At 35.9% G+C, this 19,525-nt stretch overlaps 1 protein-coding gene and 1 long non-coding RNA gene across 5 annotated transcripts; both read left to right on the forward strand.

The window, feature by feature from the left end:
• Positions 1–2,841: 2,841 nt before the first annotated feature.
• Positions 2,842–8,718, forward strand: LOC107094168 (galaxin-like). 4 transcript variants are annotated; one of them, XM_015389610.1, is made up of 6 exons: positions 2,842–2,886; positions 2,972–3,004; positions 6,099–6,135; positions 6,875–6,954; positions 8,180–8,314; positions 8,439–8,718. In XM_015389610.1, exons 1-6 carry the CDS (start codon positions 2,847–2,849, stop codon positions 8,690–8,692), a joined length of 579 nt encoding a protein of 192 aa, XP_015245096.1. In that variant the 5' UTR covers positions 2,842–2,846; the 3' UTR covers positions 8,693–8,718. The 4 variants fall into 4 exon arrangements, 1 of the variants encoding a protein (XP_015245096.1); XR_001481658.1 differs by having other exon boundaries at positions 2,861–2,886; positions 6,878–6,954; positions 8,439–8,628; XR_001481657.1 differs by lacking the exons at positions 2,842–2,886; positions 2,972–3,004 and adding an exon at positions 3,274–3,637 and having other exon boundaries at positions 6,878–6,954; positions 8,439–8,626.
• Positions 8,719–9,071: 353 nt separating this feature from the next.
• LOC107094169 lies at positions 9,072–12,690 on the forward strand. Its single transcript, XR_001481659.1, has 4 exons — positions 9,072–9,130; positions 11,239–11,278; positions 12,229–12,363; positions 12,484–12,690. It is a non-coding gene; the product is annotated as an uncharacterized LOC107094169 (long non-coding RNA).
• Positions 12,691–19,525: the final 6,835 nt, after the last annotated feature.

Below are 19,525 nucleotides of genomic sequence, written 5' to 3' on the forward strand. Positions count from 1 at the left end.
GTATATTGTAACTGTTACTACATTAAATGTAGTTAAAAGCCTTCAGCTGATCGAAACGCTGCAACCAGATTTCTGATAAAAATTTTAAAGGAAGAGATCATATTCTCTTCATTGGCTTCTTGTTAAATCCAAAATAAAATTAAAAATACACATTTTCACATGTTAAAATCCCTGAAGGACAATGTTCTATTGCAGGGGTGTCATAGTGGTTCCAGAAAGGGCTGTGATGTGGCTGCAGGTGAGTCAGCCACACCAGTCTAGACATCCCAAGTTCCAAAAACTCATTTCAGGGAGATGCTGATACCGCCCCCCCCCCTAAAAAAACAAACAAAAAACACACCCACACACACACACCCAGGAAGACAAAGGACCCGCACCGTGCCCCATACATACACACTTAAGGCCAGCAACTTTTCATCAACTGTTTATTAACTTAAAGTAATTTCTTAAACACTAAACAGAACATTATTGGTCTTTTATTTTTAATACTTTCAATCTTGTAGCTTTGAACATCGGTTGTACTTTCTGTTTTTAATGGGACTTAGCATACAGTGCACCTCACCACGGTGTGATCATTCCTGGTTCTAGACGGGGGCAAACGGTGGCCAGTGCTGTAGATTATGTCCTGCCCCGTTATGGTCCCTGTACTGAAGACATAATATTTAAAAGAAATTCCAGTGATGATCTGGCCTGGAACAGACATGGTTTCTGATAGGTCCTTTGGATCTATTTCATTCTTTTTCTTTACAAATTCTGTTTTACTAATTATTCAAAAACAGTAAGGTGATAGCTTCAGTGGTATTGAGATAGGACCGCAGTTTTAATCTGCTAAATGTTTTTTAATAGAAAAAAATTCTCTAATTTTTACAAATGAATTTAACAGATTTTTTTTATTCTAATCTAAATTTGATAGAAAACGGTAGTTTTACTTAAATTAAGTCAAAAATATTTCAAAATTCCTAAATTACTAATGTATATTGACCTCATAAGAAACAGAATTTTTATTGAACCTAATTGAAAAGAAATGTAACTTCATGCATCTCTATTAATATATTTGAATCCCTTGCCCTGTTTTTTATTTCATGCTTTTCTGTGCCCCCATAAAAACACACTGCCCCCCTCCTGGCCCCCTGTTCCTCCCTTTCACTATAGACGTGGATATACTTTAGTATATTCTGCTGTAAATTTAGTCCTATATTTTCATTTTGTACTTGAGGATTCAACCTCTGCCGCTTCACAGGATGCACAGCTTTGAGTGGTAACTAGGTGACTGTCAGAGAGTAACCCAGAGAAACTTATCGGACTGATCCAATCAGCTCTCTGATCAAACATTCGCCTGGAACGTTGATTGAACAGAGCATCGCTTTGGACAGAAATGCTGCACAGGTTTCACCAGCAACCTCCTCCCTTGCACCCTGCGCTCTCTTGTTGTGTCTGCACAATTGAAGTAGTTCTTATCCGCACATGATGCATGAATTATTGTTTTGCCTGTCCAATCTGAACATGATGACTTGATGAGACAAAAAAATAAATAAGGTAAATATTCCAAAGGCAAATAAATTATAAAATAATAAAAGGTAATTTAAAGAGTTATATACATTTATGTCTCACTGTATAATTTTATTTCTACTTACATGTATTTTTCTCTCCCTACACTCCCTACACCCCCCCCCCAACACCACCACCCCCACCCCAGCCCACTCCACATGTAGCTCCATCCATCCAACAAAGGTGTGATATTATGTAAAAACATAAAGAAGCCAGGGTAGTTATATTACATAGATAAATATAAATATATAAGAATAAAACTATCCCACAATGCGTTGTGTAATCACTTGTTTATTCCGGATGATGGTGTAGAAGCTCAAAATATGACGAGGGAGAAGGCAAGAAAGCACCAGGACAATGCTCCACAGCACACACCTTGAATTAACCTTAGTTTCATTGAGAAAGTAGCAGTCGCGGAAAAAATGGAAAAGAAAAAAAAAAAACTTGTAGCTATCAAAAAATAATAATAATTTCTGTTCTATAAAATATTATTATTTTTTTGGGTGGGGGGGGGGGGGGGGTTAACTTGTTAAAGTATCCCCAACGCTCTGTGAGCGCAGGCCAGTAAAAGAAGGAGCGCAGCAAAAATTTAGGAGCAGAGAGTTTTGGATGGAAAATACTGTGATTAGGTGATAAGTAAGATGTTGAGCGGATTGAGCTGTTCAAGGTATGCCATGTTACACGGAGACCCAAGGGATGTTTGAGACCCAAGCAGCCTAAGAATACAAAGAGCAACATAGAAAACGTGTTTTAATTGACAAGCAAATGAGAGGAAACCGATTATGTCAGCATAAATAAAAGTATTGATTGCCGTTTTCCAAGTGGTGCAACGCTTGAGTAATAAAACAGCAACTCATGCCTCTGTTATTGAAAGAAAAGGTGGTAAGAAGATTCGCCTGCCACCATCCATCCATCCATCCATCCATCCATCCATCCATCCATCCATCCATCCATCCATCCAAAGCCATTAAACTGAAAAGACAATCTAAACAGAAAATCAAGAGAAAGCGTAATTAACAAAATCATAAGAAAATTTTTTTGCTTGTGCTAGAAATCAGAGGTAAAATAAATTGAATGAAATAAAGATGATCCTGGTAATAATAATAAAAAAAATTATAATAATCCATTAAAAGTCCATTACGCCTCAGAATCAAGGATTAATTAAATCTGACGTTGGGGTGGACAAACACTCCTTGCTTATATATGCCATATTTTGGGGAGATAACACGTGAGAGGTGGGACTAATGCAAACCTTTTAAAAGCTCCTGATAGAGATGCTCTCAGCAGCAACAGGTCAGATGCGCGTAAAAATGCGGTCTCTTCAAAGACTCCAACTGGGTAAGAATTATTCTGTTGCGCACATTAAAGAAATAGCTGAGAAAATTAACATGTAATAAATATTAGTATAACTGTTTTATTTCAGCCTTATTGGTGTGCGCTTTCTTCAGTTCTTTCGGTAAGTATTTATTTCATATTTGAATTAAATCCTAGAACATGTTTTCATATGGTGTGCTTTGGTATGCTTTGGTGATCTATGCGACTATTGGTTATTTTTTGCGCACATCTGAGAGTGTCTGCTCAGGTAAACAAAAAATACAATTTTTCATTCATTGATTTAGGCTTTTTTTTTTTTTTTTTTTTTTTTCGTAAATTTGAATAGGGGGGTGGGATCTCCGTAGGAGTCTGTGGGTAACATTTTCTTCCCTCTAGTAATATGAGAAAAAAAGCTCAGACTTTTCCGCTCGCTTTTTGAGCGCGCTGCAGTTGCTTACGAGACGGCGCAGATACAAAGCCAAGCGACGCGTCTTGTACCTTTTTGGACGACTTGCTTCTTTACTAAAGGGCGGCTTTAATCTGAGTGAAAAGAGTGGACGAGGAAAGTAATGCGTGCAGGGAGCGGAGCGGGGGGATGACAGATACCAAAAACGAGCAGCTGTGGCTGCTTTCCAGTATAACCACAGATGCGTCCGTCCTCCGTGAGTTGTGAAAAGCGTGTGGGATGGAGAGAAGAGGAACCGAGATTAACTTTGGATGTTTTATCGAAACCGCATATGGAGTTATTTTTAATTTTTCTCCCTGTATGTGGGCGGTGAGTGAGCTTAATGACTCAACGATAATGTGGCAATGCCACAAACCACATTCTTATATCAGTGTGGACAGCTCCTTTTCCCTTTGTTAACCAATTTCTCTGACAATTTTAATCTTCAAGCATCGATTAGTAATAGTTAAGGTCGATGTGTTTCTATTTAAAAACGACTTCACAAGTGATATTTTTTACACGTTAGATATTTTGTCAAAGAAAACACCTATGCGTAAAACTGCGTTCAAGTCAATGTTAAATCAATCACAGCGTTTGTGAGACTGAGATGGGTTCTTGTTTCTCTTTGCTGTGAAGGTTCTACTGTAGGGATGGGAATTCCTGCTCTTTTTAGAGTTCAAAATATTATGCATTGGCTCCCTAAAAAGATTCGGTGACTCCTCAGCTTTTGACACTGGAACCTTCAATAGTTGTCTGTTCATTTGCTTGTCTTTTTTTCTTCGAATTGCACCGATAGATGCATAGTTTGGATATGTTTGTTCAGGTTGTTGGTAGAGACTGCAAGGTGGGACATGTTCACTTTGCAGAATCTACACTCTGCCCTTGCACTTTTTTTGGAGTTAGAATGTGTCCAGATTTTGCTCTGGTGACTTTCACTCTTGATTACAGTGTGCAGCCTCTGCGTGTGCACCTTCCCCCCTTTTTCTCTGCTCTGGTTTGCTGAAACCTCTGTTGCAGTCACGCCTTCTTCCGCTGCAGTCTGACTTTTTTTTTTGCCTCTCCTGTTTGCTCTTTCCCATTTGTGCAATTCCTTGTATCTGAGTTCTGTGCTGCCTCTGAGTCTTTAGCCCCTCTGAGCTCAGACACACAGAGAGGGAGGGCGCTCATCTTAATGTTTGTTTGGTGACAAAAGCAGCTTTGTCACGCCTTTGGATACCACACATTTCCGCGCAGCTTTCAGACTCTGTGAGGAACCACTGCACATCGTTCATATCAAAGATTCGGCTGTAAAAGCTGTTTTGAGCACAACCGATTCATTCATTATTGCACCGAGCTGCAGTTACAGGGAAGATTGTGCATCTTGTAGTTGAAGGACAGTGCTAACACTTCTTTGGCTTAGGTAGATATAAACGTACATACTCAAGATGCATTTTTGAAATCCAGTTTTTAACAGTGCAGCACTGTGGCACAGATTCTATCACTGTTGCCCAGGGCTGCTGGAAGTCATTTTGAACAGGGTGTGCTCTGAAAAAATATATATTTTTTGTTTGGACAAAAGACCTATGAGCCTAATTTGCTTATTTAAAATACAATAAATAAAAGTAAACAGATTGAGATTTACTACTTTATTGTTATATATACTTCATTGCACGCAACCAGGGTCTGTAACACACAGACATCATCAGTTCTAAGGTGTATACGTATATGTGCTATCAATTAAACTTTACAATAACACTATAACAACGTAGATTTGGTCAACTGGCATGAACCTGAGTCACTGTGTTTGTCACATGTGACTCTATTAGCTCCAAAATCATTTTACTCAAACCACAAGGAAAAATTCTATTATACTATTTAAAGATTATTTAACAGTTATAGGCATCCATCACACAAAGAACACAGCATCAAAATATAATACTATGGTTACATTAAAATGCACAAATAGATATGAAAGTGATCAGCCGGACCATGCTCTTACTTTGAGCTATAAGCAGGGTGCCCTGGTTATACGCTGGGTTTGCTGGTGCAACTGCCATCAGAGACGGGTGGACAGTCTCCTCACTCCAGCCATTCTCCATTGTTGTGGTTGCGGTACTACCGTTCTTCTTCACTGGTGCTGGTTTTCAAAAAAAAAATTAGAAATACGTTTCTGTGCCATATTTCGTCCTTGTTTCTGTCAGACTGTAAATTTACTAGTCTGCTGCCGCAAGTGGGATTCTTCTTTTCTCTGTGACCACTAGCTTGCTTTATGTTGCCATGACAATGTAACTTCCGTGAACTTGTGTTGATTAGGTTTTAAAATAATTAAATAAAATCCAAATACATATAACAGTAAAACGAAAAAGGCAAAATACTTTGCACAAATTTTATAAATTTGTGCAAAGTATTTTAAAAATGTTTTTTGAAAATCCCCCTCTGGCATCTAGGGGGAGTTAAAGCACCCCCACTTCCTGCGGCCAATCTGTTGCCTAGTAGCAAAAAGATAATTGATTTGGACCCTTGCTTGATCTTTCTGCATCAAGTTTGTGTGTTTTTCTTGTGCATGCATGGCTTCTCTTCTGTACTTTGACTTAAACATGACTGTTAGGTTGATTAATGACACTCAATTTCCCTACCCTATATTCCCGCTGCAAGGGACAAATCTTAACCAAATCACTGTAGTTATTTTAAATCAATAATTCAGACCATCATTTTAGCAAAGCATACATTTTTTCACTGAAGTTGCTTTTTGCACAATTGTAAATTAAAAACTTCACATGTTGACCTACTGAGACTTTTGATTATTTTACAGATTCTGTGATGAAAATCCAAGTGGTTTCAAGTGCAATGTGAGTTTTCTTTCTGTTTGAATTTTTGCTCATTTGTGTATATGGTTATTCTTAAAGGGAAAATGTTTTATCCTGTCATGAAAACCTATTAGTATCACTGTCTTTTTTTATTTATCACATAAAAAATCTGTGGGATAATTCAAAGCGTGTCTGGTACAAAAGATGCTCTCACTAACTGATAGATTCAGAAAACTGTTGCTAAATAAAGAACAAATATTACCAAGTCAAGAAGAAGAACACAATAAGATGGCAGCTTTAAAATTAGCTGAAAAAGTGGTTTAACCAAGTTTTATGCTATAAGCTTGTTTCTTCATTAAGATGGTTTTGTTCTTTCTTGTTAATATGATGATTGTTGTATGTAATTTCTGTTAAAATGCTTCATTATGGTCTAAGTTTTGTACTTTACAAAATGGTAAGGCTCCTGGAATCCCTATGTGGCAGCTGACAATCTTACATTTTTGTTCTGTGGTAAAGTTAGAAATATAACTTTTTTTAAAAATATTTCTAGGTTAAGTAGTTGAATCAAACTAGTCTAATTCATTGATGTTTATGAATGTTTATTCATAGGTGTCACAGTATGCTCTGTACCTGCCATCGTTATCTGTTTCCCCAATGATGGATTATTTAAATGAAAAGCAGATTTTTTTTACCTCTTCACATTTTTAGATTCACATCACCGAAGTACTAAACTTTTAATGAGTTCTAATATTCATGACTATCATTTGTGTTTTGAATCCAGCAGAACATCCTTCTGTAATGGAACATGCTATGATACCTCAAAGGATACATGTTGTCCAGTCCACGCTGACAGAAAAAATGGTATTGGCTCTTTTTGTTAGAAACTTGAATTGTATGAAAATTGAGAGCTTTTCAATGAAATGTATTTATATCCCCAATGAATCATGTCACATGATGTGTAAATAGCATTTTCCACATGCTTTTTTAAATCTGAAAGCAGACCCTAACATATTGATGCAATTAGTCAATGGAAAAAACATAACTATTCCTACCAATTACATTTTGCCTCCTATTACCTAAAAGTATTCATACTCATTTTCTTTATTGTATCAAGAAGGCCAATTATTGGCAATGGCAATGACAAGGTCGTAGTATAGCAATATTAAGAGTTAATGAGTCAAATACTTTATGCAACAGTCTTCCACTGGAGTTGCAACGCCTTTGGCTTCACAGATCTAAATTTTTGAAACATCTTACAGGTTATTCATTTAATTACTACTAAGGCAGGACTGTGCCATTCTTACACAAATGTTCATACAATTATATTTTAAGGGTTGTCCAGCTGCATTGTGAACCTCTGCCACTTTTTCATGTCTTATCAAGCTTATGACAGATACATTTTTTGTGATCTGGCCTATGTTTAGCTCCATCCATCTTCACATCAACTCAATCTGACCCAGTTATCTTACACTGCAAAAAAAACAAAAACATCCCAACTGCAAGACAAGGTCACCACTTCCTCAGTTGAGAGCTTGTATCCATAATGTGCATCGTCTCACCAGAGAGTGCTGTTCCAAAACACGAAACATGGCAGACTTTAAAATTAGACTTTCCTTCAAGAAAGTCCTTTTTTAAGCTAGATGCAGTGAAAGGTTTAGTATATAATTTTTCAATTATTATGACACAACTAACAGAACCTTGGGACCCTCAGGGAGCTTCTTTCAAATGTTTTTCTCAAACCCTCTTCACCTCATTATTGCAAAGAGGCAACAAACCTTTTGCGTTATCTACACAGCCAAGATAGTATGTGCATTGGTCCCTAACACTGTATGTCATTATTGATCGTTATAAATGTTACCACAAATATGCACTATACCCACATTTCTGTTTATTTTTAGGAAAATTGGAAAATATATTTGATCTATCTATATATATATATATCTATATATATATAGATATATATGCTTAAAAACATTGGGTATATGTATATATATATATATATAAATATATAAGACAAAAAACATATTTAGTTGTAATAGTTTCTTACTATTATGTGTTTTGTTTTAATGGACCTTTGCTTTTTCAGGTAAACTGACAAAGGGTCTCAGTGAAAGAATGTCTCAGTGCTGTGGGCTAGAAGCTTACAACCCTCTGAATGAAATATGCTGTAATAAAACTGTGAAACCAAAACCTTCCCATGATGCCCAGTGCTGTGGGAATGGTAAGTAAACCTGGAGACATCTAAACGTTTTTATGCAATTCCTTTGGCATATACAGTACATTCTCAACCAGATCTTTGGTAGAATTTGGTTGATATTCAGACAAAATGTGAATCCTTTCCACAGAGCCTTACGATCCAAAGATGAAACTCTGCTGTAGTGGAAACCCCCAGATCAAGCTTTCTGCTTACCATCGGTGCTGTTATGGAAGTCAGTTCGACCCTCTCATTGAAAAATGCTGTCAAGATAAATTTCCAAGGATACAGCTAAAAATCAGTGATTTTGACAACTGTGGTAAGCTGCTACCGACTGCAACCATTTTGTTTATTATTATTGTTGATATATACATATACATACATTTGTCAACATACATATTTTGACAAATTTAAAACAAACATCTCTCTAACTGTGATCAAAGGGGAATTCTTAAGGTGACAGGAAGAATAATGTGTATCTAAAATGATTTTTTATATCAACTGAATTCTTCCAATTTAGCATTTTGCTTACTTCCTGTTGTCCACTCCTCATACTAATAAAAAGATGGATGCACTAATAAATGATGGATGCACTATGACATCAACAACAGATTCTTAGGGCCAATATTTTTATTCCATTTGAACATCTTTCATGCAGTAAGCTATATAACAAGCAATAATTAAAATGCATGTATTCCTTCTTTGGAGATTAATACTAGGGAGTTTATGCTATTATTTTGTAATCTTTAATCAACTTTAAAGGATTTTATATGTATATTTACTAAATGTTTACCTTACAGAAAAAAACATCAAACCGGATGGACATCAAAGCACCTGTCAAGGGTATGTAATAACTGATAGTTTGTCAACTTGTGTACCAAATGTAAAGTCAAAGCATGATATTTAAGTTTTTATGTTTACACTTTTATTTTTTTAAGTTAGCAAAATGTAAGCCATTGAAAACATTGGGTCTGATGCAAAAACTGTTTGTATTAACAAATTTGTTGCTAGGAGATAATGACACATTCACAATTCTTCTCATGTTTCCTATCAGTCAGCTGTTATCCAAACCTAGTTTCTCACTAAATTAATCCATTTTATTATGCTACATCATGTATGCAACTCTGCAATTATATTATTAGTTGCTGATGACAGAATTGTCTGTCAGTACACCTGCAACCGGCATGTCGCTATTCAGGGGAAACTGGTTTCATTTGTTGTTTTGTCAAAAGAAGAAACAGTCAGTGAGCTCTATGTGGGATTATTTTACTGCTGAACTAACATCTTAAAAGGAAATCGACAGAAAGTTCAGAAACATGCTATTTGAAACCATTTTAAGGGTAACATTTGGTGCATTTAAGGATAAATTGAGTTCACTACATGATGCAGCACCTTGGCTTTGTTATCACACAAATGTGGAAAGTTTGGGTTTAAGTCTGTCTGGATTTGTGAAATTAGTTTCAAAGTTGAAAGTGAGATTAATTGAATTGAAATAAATTGAAAATTTAAATAAATTGAATTTAGAGAGATGGGAATGGGAAGACAGATGTGGTCTAGCTGGAGATGTACATCTAAGGTATCAGACTGAGGACCCAAAACTCAACCTGACACAGGGGTTGGCAGTTAAAAGATTTATTCACTGAGCTCTGCAGGAAAAGCAGGGAACTGATCAGCAACAGGCACAGGAACCTCTGGAGAGGAGAGATCAGGTTTCATTGGATCAATAAGAAAATAAAGCCACTAACTTTTTCAAAGTCCCAAGGGAGGAAAGGTGACTAGGTGTGGACTCCTAAGAGAGTCTCAGAGAGGCTTGGTCCACCAGTGATGTCACTGTAGCCTTGAATCGCTTTAAGAGCAAGTGTAACAATACTCAGTTAAAACTAAAGCTCAGAGATGTGCAGAGACTCACTCAGTAAAAGGTTAACCACATTGGATTTCCAAGGGATAGACTGGGCTTGTTAGCCCAGAAACCTAAACAGGTTTTTATCCAATACAACTGTCGCTCCAATACCTTGAAGGGACGCTGGATATTTACTTGCCAAGACCCTTCAATAATCTAACACTGTCATGATATATATGTATTTCTTTTTGAACTTCCACATCAATGCCTTTTTGCGCTATTTGCATTTAATCACTGCTGCACTTTATGAATGGAAATGTTCTTTTTCACTGCTAAGCTGCTGCTCATTTACTATTGGAAAGCTGTATAAACAAAATTTTGTTTTGTATACGCTGTAGCTAAATCTTCAGGTCTTAATATCAAATGCATGTCTTTCATGCAAGGTGTCTAATCGCTGTAATTGAATCAAATAATTTTCTGAAAAATAAGACAGCTTGAGCTCGCTCTCCTGACTTGTTTTGAAACTCTGATGTAAAATGTACACTGCACACTCGAGTACTTGCAGTAGGTGCCCAGTCAGCCCTTTAGATGACTGGCAGCCATATCTGATGACGTTCATTCTCTTTTGGTAAGCGGTAATAATTGCCATATAATTGTCACAATAATTGTCACACCCGACGGCACAACTTATGGGCGTTATCTGTGATGCGCAGGGGACCAGAAATGGTGCTCAATATGGTCACGGCAAGATTCCAATGTCTGTGACGTCAGCTACAAGGCATCTATAGGTTTTTAATAACATACCAAAATGTATTATGTACAAGCTTACCGTATGTGAAAGCTTTCTGCAGCTGAATTTGACCCCCCCCTGAGACTAAATTAAATACGTTGAAATATGTACAATTGAAAAGGAAGGCATCACAAACATCACAGAAATGGATACTCAAAAATATTTTTTTTCCTTTCCTTTTCGTTTAGACCAAGGTGAAAATTGTGGCTTGTTGCAGTATCATGATAACTTTCAGTATGGTATTTATATGATATTAGGTTTTATACTTTTCTTGGATTTTTTCCAATTGATTTTTATTACTTTCTTTTTCCCTACTTCCAGCCAAGGATGCAGGTGTGATAAAGTCATTGGAAAAGATGAGGTAAAATTATTATTCCAGCACCTTTGTGATTGTAGAAATTTTGCCTTTTTATCCATCTCCTCTCTGTAATTTCTATTTTCTTCCTAATCGATATTGTTGTTTTTGTGTTTATGTTAATATAGGTAATAAACGAAAGGTTGTAGTGGAATTGACATTAATAAGTACTAATTTAAGTTAATCGTTTTAAGATGTTTTAACATTCCTAAAGTCTTTCACTTCCTTCTGATGACTCCTGTCTTGTTATTCTTTTACTGAGTTCTGTCCGTAATGTTTATTTAATTTTCTTTACAACACATGGGTCCAGTAAAAAAGTCCAGTTTGTCTATAATTCCTGAGACATGCTGTCACACTTAAACCTGAGAAAACTTAATACTCTCCACATTACTAAATATAGATGTTTTTCAAGAAATAGTCAGGAAAGACATTTGATAAGATCAAACATTTGTCTTTTTTCCCTTTATACACTGCTCCAAAAAATAAAATTAAAGGGAACACTCAAATAACACATCCTACATACTTTGTTCTGTACAAAATTGAGGTGCCGACAACAAAATCACACAAAATTCATCAATGGAAATCAAATTCATTAACCAATGGAGGCCTGGATTAAGGGTCACATACGAAGAATGTCCTGAAAACAGGTCAAAATGAGTCTCGTGTAGACTCTATTGTGTGGACTTTTGCCAAGTGTCATTTCACTTTATTACAAATAACTTAATTTCTGGACATCTATGGTTTGATCTCTTTGTATGCATGGTTTTTATTGCTTAGTGGGGAAGATGTAATGTCAATAACACCTAGAAATATATTTACTGAGACGTGTATCAATCCCTTGTTCGTATATTTTTATTAAAAATGTGTGTGTGTGTGTGTGTATGTATGATTTGTATATGTATATGTATGATATTATTGCTTCTGATAAAATAGTGTTTTATCCAACTTTATATCAGGTTTGCTGTAAGAGTACGACTGAGAAGTTTGTGTACCATAAGAAGGATGGCTTCCAATGCTGTGGTATTCACTACTACAACACTTCTCTGTGGACTTGCAACAGCCGAAGTTACAGGCTAAGCCCCAGGCTGACGGTATTTGGTTATTCTTATAGGTTTCCTAACAGGCAACAATCATTATTTTTTAAAAGTCAGGTTTTACATTGTTTCATTCAAATGTATTTCATCTTCTTTTTTTTTCTTTCTTGATTTTAGAAACTGAACACCTGGGAAACAAAGGCATTACTGATCTTGATTTAAATCATCATTTTTATACCGCTGTCCGGTACCTCATGCTACATAATTAACTTTTTATCTGTCATTTTGACATAGCTAAGGACTTGTTTGCTTTCCAAAGCCAAAGAACCAGTTCTACACAATGTTACAAAAAACACGAATGCTTAACAATTTTTTAACTGTATTTGAAATGTATTCAGAGGATTGCAACACAGGTTTATAGTTTATGTATTCAAATGAATGTTTTTTTTTCTTTTTTCCTTATATATGCAAATGCTTTCATTTTGAGTGTGGTTTTAAACCAGCCAGTTGTTTTGAATGTGCTTTAAAGCCAGTTGGATCTGTAGGACTAATGTTGCCTTTGATATATCTTGTAACTCTAAGATGGAAGTGACACCTACGATAAGATCACTATGCTTTCAAGTAGGGCTGGTCGATATAGAAAAAAAGCTTATCGATAAAAAAAAATGCATATTGATCGATATCGATAATTATTGAAAAGATTTGAAACCATATTTTATGTGCAGCTCTGCCTGGACTTTTTAATGATTTTGCTAAATGATTTAATTTTAATAAAGAACATAAACACAGACTTCTAGTTAAATATTTATTTAACCAACTTTTTTAACCATAACAGAATTGTTTTAAAGAAAAATAACTTAAGAGACCTGAGTTATGTTATTAAATACTGACAAAGAATAAACTAAAGTGACGAGAAAAGTGACCAAAATAAATATAACAAATAAATAAATAGAACACCCTATTTGGGTGGGAATAGTACACCACCAGCTTGTGGTAATTAAAAGATTTTAGGACTAGGCTACCATGTAAACTCCACTCAACAAGAACAAAAACCCAAACAACAATCAACTCAGCCTTTAGCCTAGCATTTCTATGGGGTATTTTTTCTAGAGGTGCTGCTGGCACCTCATTATGGTTCAGCTTAGTTTCCTGCTTTAACCTGAGTTATTACTTTGAAGTTGCTGGGCCCTCAGCATTTTTTCTCTCAATTGTTAGAAGTACGTGGGAAACTGTCCACAACTGAATATATACACTCACCAGCCACTTTATTAGGTACACCTGTCCAACTGCTCGTTAACACTTAATTTCTAAGCAGCCGATCACATGGTGGCGACTCAGTGCATTTAGGCATGTAGACATGGTCAAGACAATCTCATGCAGTTCAAACTGAGCATCAGTATGGGGAAGAAAGGTGATTTGAGTGACTTTGAACGTGGCATGATTGTTGGTGCCAGAAGGGCTGGTCTGAGTATTTCAGAAACTGCTGATCTACTGGGATTTTCACGCACAACCATCTTTAGGGTTTACAGAGAATGGTCCGAAAAAGAAAAAACATCCAGTGAGCGGCAGTTCTGTGGGCGGAAATGCCTTGTTGATGCCAGAGGTCAGAGGAGAATGGCCAGACTGGTTTGAGCTGATAGAAGGGCAACAGTGACTCAAATAACCACCCGTTACAACCAAGGTGGGCAGAAGAGCATCTCTGAACGCACAGTACGTCGAACTTTGAGGCAGATGGGCTACAGCAGCAGAAGACCACACCGGGTGCCACTCCTTTCAGCTAAGAACAGGAAACTGAGGCTACAATTTGCACAAGCTCATCGAAATTGGACAATAGAAGATTGGAAAAACTTTGCCTGGTCTGATGATTCTCGATTTCTGCTTCGACATTCGGATGGTAGGGTCAGAATTTGGCGTCTACAACATGAAAGCATGGATCCATCCTGCCTTGTATCAACGGTTCAGGCTGGTGGTGGTGGTGTCATGGTGTGCGGAATATTTTCTTGGCACTCTATGGGCCCCTTGGTACCAATTGAGCATCATTGCAACGCCACAGCCTACCTGAGTATTGTTGCTGACCATGTCCATCCCTTTATGACCACAATGTACCCAACTTCTGATGGCTACTTTCAGCAGGATAATGCGCCATGTCATAAAGCTGGAATCATCTCAGACTGGTTTCTTGAACATGACAATGAGTTCACTGTACTCAAATGGCCTCCACAGTCACCAGATCTCAATCCAATAGAGCATCTTTGGGATGTGGTGGAACGGGAGATTCGCATCATGGATGTGCAGCCGACAAATCTGCGGCAACTGTGTGATGCCATCATGTCAATATGGACCAAACTCCCTGAGGAACGCTTCCAGTACCTTGTTGAATCTATGCCACGAAGAATTGAGGCAGTTATGAAGGCAAAAGGGGGTCCAACCCGTTACTAGCATGGGGTACCTAATAAAGTGGCCGGTGAGTGTATATATTTATTTTATTTTTTTCCCCCCCTAAATTCCCGAAGATTCCTCGTAGGAGAGCCGCGGCGGGGCCTACACAGCTCGTACTCCTGCGGGTGTGAGCGGCTGAGATGATAAAAAAAAAATAAGTTGCTTGTGTTATCAGACTTGGTTTTCACCGGTTCCCTACACATTTTACAGATGACTGTGGTTTGTTTTTTGTCCGACTTGCCATAACCGAAATACTGCCAAACTGGCGAACTACAAAAACCCTTCTTTGGAACAATTTCCTCCGCCTCTCCTTGCTGCGACATCTTCATGTGCTCTGTGTTGTGGATTGAGAGGGCAGCGCTTTGTAACGGCGTCCCTGGGTCCGCGATTGCGATTGGTTAGGAGGAAGTAGCGACTAGCATAAACCTACATGATAGGCTACAATGAAAAGGAAGGAAAACTGCGTTTCTTTATCGAACTTTTATCGACCCTCTTTTTTTCTATTGGGCCACATGTCTATCGATCGATATATATCGTTATTGAATTATCGCCCAGCCCTACTTTCAAGTCAGGAAACCGTGACGTCTGATAATTGTTCTGTGTTAACAACCAAATAATCAGATAGCATTTAAAAATGTTTTTTTAAGGACAAGGAAGTGTTTACATTTAAATATTTACAGTACTGTGTCTGCCACTGTTTACCAAGATGCATACCAATCTAACTTTTACTTTGTTTTAACATAGATGTGAAAATAGAACAAATAAGCTCTGATCTGCTCAGTTAAAAAAACAAAACAACTTCAGGGCGTTTTTGTTGTTTTTATGGTCTGGGATCTATAAACTCAGATTAAACAAAATGAACCAATATTTTTATTCACATGGCTATAATGAAAAAGTCTAACAATGTTTGCAAATGGAGTCATTAAGTTTAATTATGTGAATTATGCTTTATCAAACAAATGTGAGCTAAGCTATATGTAGATGATAAAAACAATTTACAGAATGTATAGGAACATTTTAAGCCATTCAACTGATCATCATAATAAATATTAATAATTATAATAAATTCTATATAATATAATAATTATATTTATAATATAAAGATAATTTTTAGGAGGCATATTACAATGTAAAGTATCTCAAAGAGTTCTCCCTCTTATTTTCTTTCCCTTTTGTATACCATTCTAAGAAAGAATGGTATGGTATAGATTGGTATGGTATAAATTTAAAGTGGGCTTTCAAATGCCTTGAAAGTATTGGTTTTAAACTGCAAGAGTTGAATCTTTTGGTGTTGTAAAAAAACTTGGAGACATACAGAAACTGGCACTAATTTAGAGTTGACAATATATTTTTTCATCCATACGGCCTATGGATAATTACAACATACAATACCCTGCCTACCTTTAAGATTTACTCAGTAATTCACAGCAGGAATAACTTCTTAGTCCCTGTATAACATATGTAACCTGAAAGTCTTCTGTCTGTTCTTTTTGTCATCTTCTTCCATTTCACATCCAGTTCTGATGTTTTTAAACAAATGTATTATTATCTGCACCATATATAACTCCATATTCAGCAATGTTACTTCTAACCCACTTTACAGTAACAACAATTCAGATTTAGAAAAAAAAAAATCTTTAGCAGTAAAACTGATGTTCTACTAGTTAGAAAGTAGTAAAAAAAACAAAAAACTCTCCATTATAAGTGTATGGGGGTGCTAAGCTAAGCAATCATACATGTACTCCTCATGGCATTTGACAATTTCAATAGACCACTTAACTTGCATAGATATTTTTGGACTGTGAGACAGCAGCTGTGCTATATAAATAAGCTAAACTGTTGTGATTTAAGGGTGCCATTTTTAGATATATATTTTCTTACAATGTTATTTCCTACATGTTTTATGTTTATGTTTTATCTTTTCTTTTTATGTGTATGCTTTTCTTACTCCAAAATAAAAAATCTCATAGTATGCAAGGGATTTGTTTTACTTTGACTTTATTCATGATTCAGCTAAACATTAATGTTTAATAAACTATTTTCAGGAATTTGAATGTACTGTAGCCCCATGTTTTTTTTTTTTTTTTTGTCAAAAAACAGCTCAGTTTTGATGTTTTGCATTTTATTCTCTTTGTAACAGCTAGCTTTGAACTCTGTAAATTTAGTTGCTCTGAACATTTCTTTGCAACTGTATATGTACTGTATGAGGGAGTGAGAAACATGATGCTCAAGGTTCTTTTTCTGAGAATCATTGTTTTCGGGACAGTAATTTGTATGCTTATTTTGTATGCTATTTTTGAAATAAAGTTTTTTCTAGTATTAAGCTAATTGTGTTGGATCTTCATATTGAGGCCCTACAAATCAGTTGAGCTTTTCTGTAACTGCTAGCATAAATTAAAATAATATTTTATCATTGCTACAATGCTTGCAAAACATTTTCACCCTTTGGGCACCATTATATTTTAAAAGGATATTTCATAATCAACTAACAAAACAAGTAATATGCAGTGGAAGACATTTAAAATTTATAGATTTCCATCACTCTTTACTCTGATAGTTAAGTATAGTCTAGACTATATATATATATATATACACACACACCCTTTTTTATTCACTGTAAAATAGCAAATTTGTAAACAACTTAAAATTTTTGGTATGTCACTCTGTGGAAGGTTATTTTTTTAGTTTTATCAATATGGCAGAAGTTAAAAAAGAAACCTTTGTACCGATATATTTACTATCTGCTCGACAAATCAAGCAAAACTCTGAGAATCGGCTTCTTTGACTCAGCCTCATTTTACAAGAGAGGCAGAAGATACAGATCGATTATTTCATCTGGGTTTCTAACTCCATGAAAAATAGTCCACAAGCTTTTAAAAATGTGTTTGTTTAACCAGGTGTTAAACTGAGGACAAACAGCAGGTCACTACAGCTCCCATCTCTTATTTTCATTAAGTACAGCTCATATAAAGACTCTCCTGTTGTCTAATGTATGAGAGATCGGTGAGAGCTTTTTACAGAGAGCTAGTGGGATGAAATTCTCTAATGTAAGCAATACAAAGGAGATCATAAATCAGCAGAAACATGCAAATAGCTCAAATACCTCATTCTTCACATAAAAGATCATAATGTAGCCCACCGAATTTCTTGAAGTAGTACGGGTATAATTACCTATATGGTACAGTTCTTTTTAAAATAATTTTACAAATGAACATTAAAAAATAAAAATATTTTTGTCATGATGACCATGTTTTTCATATGATGATCTCCAGCACTTTTAAAAAGTTAGGAGTGCAAGGCTTGTGGCTGGTAAGTAGAGGACTAACAAAAAATAGACAAACAAAAACAATGACTTTTCTCAAGTAAATTTTCGAAGTAGAATACATTAGAATAAACACCATACATGGAAGACACTAGGACCACAAAAATTTCATCAGTGTAGGTCAATAGATAAGCTATAAATATTTTCCCAATGATTTCACTAAAAATGTATTTGTATTTATTTTTGTGCTAATGTCCAAGACATTCTTGGACATTATCAGATAAAAAAAAAACCCTGTGTATTCCCCTAATTGGAAAAACTTCCTCCGGTAGGAAGTTTTTCATTCATCCACCTATAGAAGAATGGGTTTTAAACATTCTAGCAATTCCCCAAATGATGTAATTAGAAAACGTGCATTTTAAAGTAACAATGAGGTCATGCTTTTAGTTTGGGATCAACATGTAGGTTTACGATAAACATTTAGAGATTTACAGATCAGCATAAAAAAAAAACAAAAAAAAAAACAAGAACATAGAGTACATGGATACAAAATGGTAGCAAGCAGCCAGACACTTTTTCTATGGGGTTGTGAAGGCTGCTGCCTGCATCCCTGGTAAGACCAGGAAAATGTAACACATCACTTCAGTTCTACAGTCATTACACTGAATCCCAATATTGTTCAGATGCAACCAGCTCCATCATTGGATTGCAGTCTGAATAAAAAATATGAAAAGTAACTCAATAATAAAACATTAATTTCTGATCAGGGTGACTTACTAAACAGATAAGACATCAGGGTTAAGTAAGCTTGGCTCTCTGGCTTGGACCGCGTGATCGGCACAGAATAAAAGAGCAGTGTAACCTATGAGGTAATGTTTTTGTGAAACTCAGTCAAGGTTAAGATATTGGAGAATATCTGGGATATCCCCGCTTAATCTGCAATCTTTATTTTGTAAAGCAGCCCTCTGGTGCGTATATTACACAATTACGCAATTCACACACAGCTGTGGATCAAAAAACAAAGAGTCAAAGTGTTTTCCTTCAAGCAATTGCTGAGTGAAACTCTCATATTTGTGTGGGTATATGTGGGCTGTAGAGATATAATTCAGCTTTTCTTACAGATAGGGGAATTTTTTTGCAACCCTTTTGTGTCCAAAACAGGACATGAAGCGAGGCTTGACCCAGTGTGATCACCACATCCTTGCTTATTATACTGAGAGTATTATTATCAAGTATTGTTAACAAGAGAGTCAATTTTCATTGCAATCAGAAACGATTTCATTATACGATAAATGCATAAAATGCATAAAAATGTATGACTGACAGGAACAAATTTAAAAATGTATCCTCTGAACTCAACAATGAAATAGTTTTGGTCCATGTCAGAGTGGTAGCAAATGACAGTACCCAAACTACAACCCATGTTGCATAATGTATTTACCTGTAGCTTATCACTTGATACAAATAAAATTGTAAAACCATATACTGTTTTTATATATATATATATATATATATATA

Source organism: Cyprinodon variegatus, unplaced genomic scaffold (genome assembly GCF_000732505.1).
Source record: "Cyprinodon variegatus isolate N-32 unplaced genomic scaffold, C_variegatus-1.0 Scaffold468, whole genome shotgun sequence".
NCBI lineage: Eukaryota > Metazoa > Chordata > Actinopteri > Cyprinodontiformes > Cyprinodontidae > Cyprinodon > Cyprinodon variegatus.

Coding starts and splice junctions, on each gene's coding strand:
- LOC107094168 (XM_015389610.1), top strand. CDS start 2,847: ATGCGCGTAAAAATGCGGTCTCTTCAAAGACTCCAACTGG. Junction 6,955..8,179: donor CCACGCTGACAGAAAAAATG/GTATTGGCTCTT, acceptor TTGCTTTTTCAG/GTAAACTGACAAAGGGTCTC. Junction 8,315..8,438: donor TGCCCAGTGCTGTGGGAATG/GTAAGTAAACCT, acceptor TCCTTTCCACAG/AGCCTTACGATCCAAAGATG.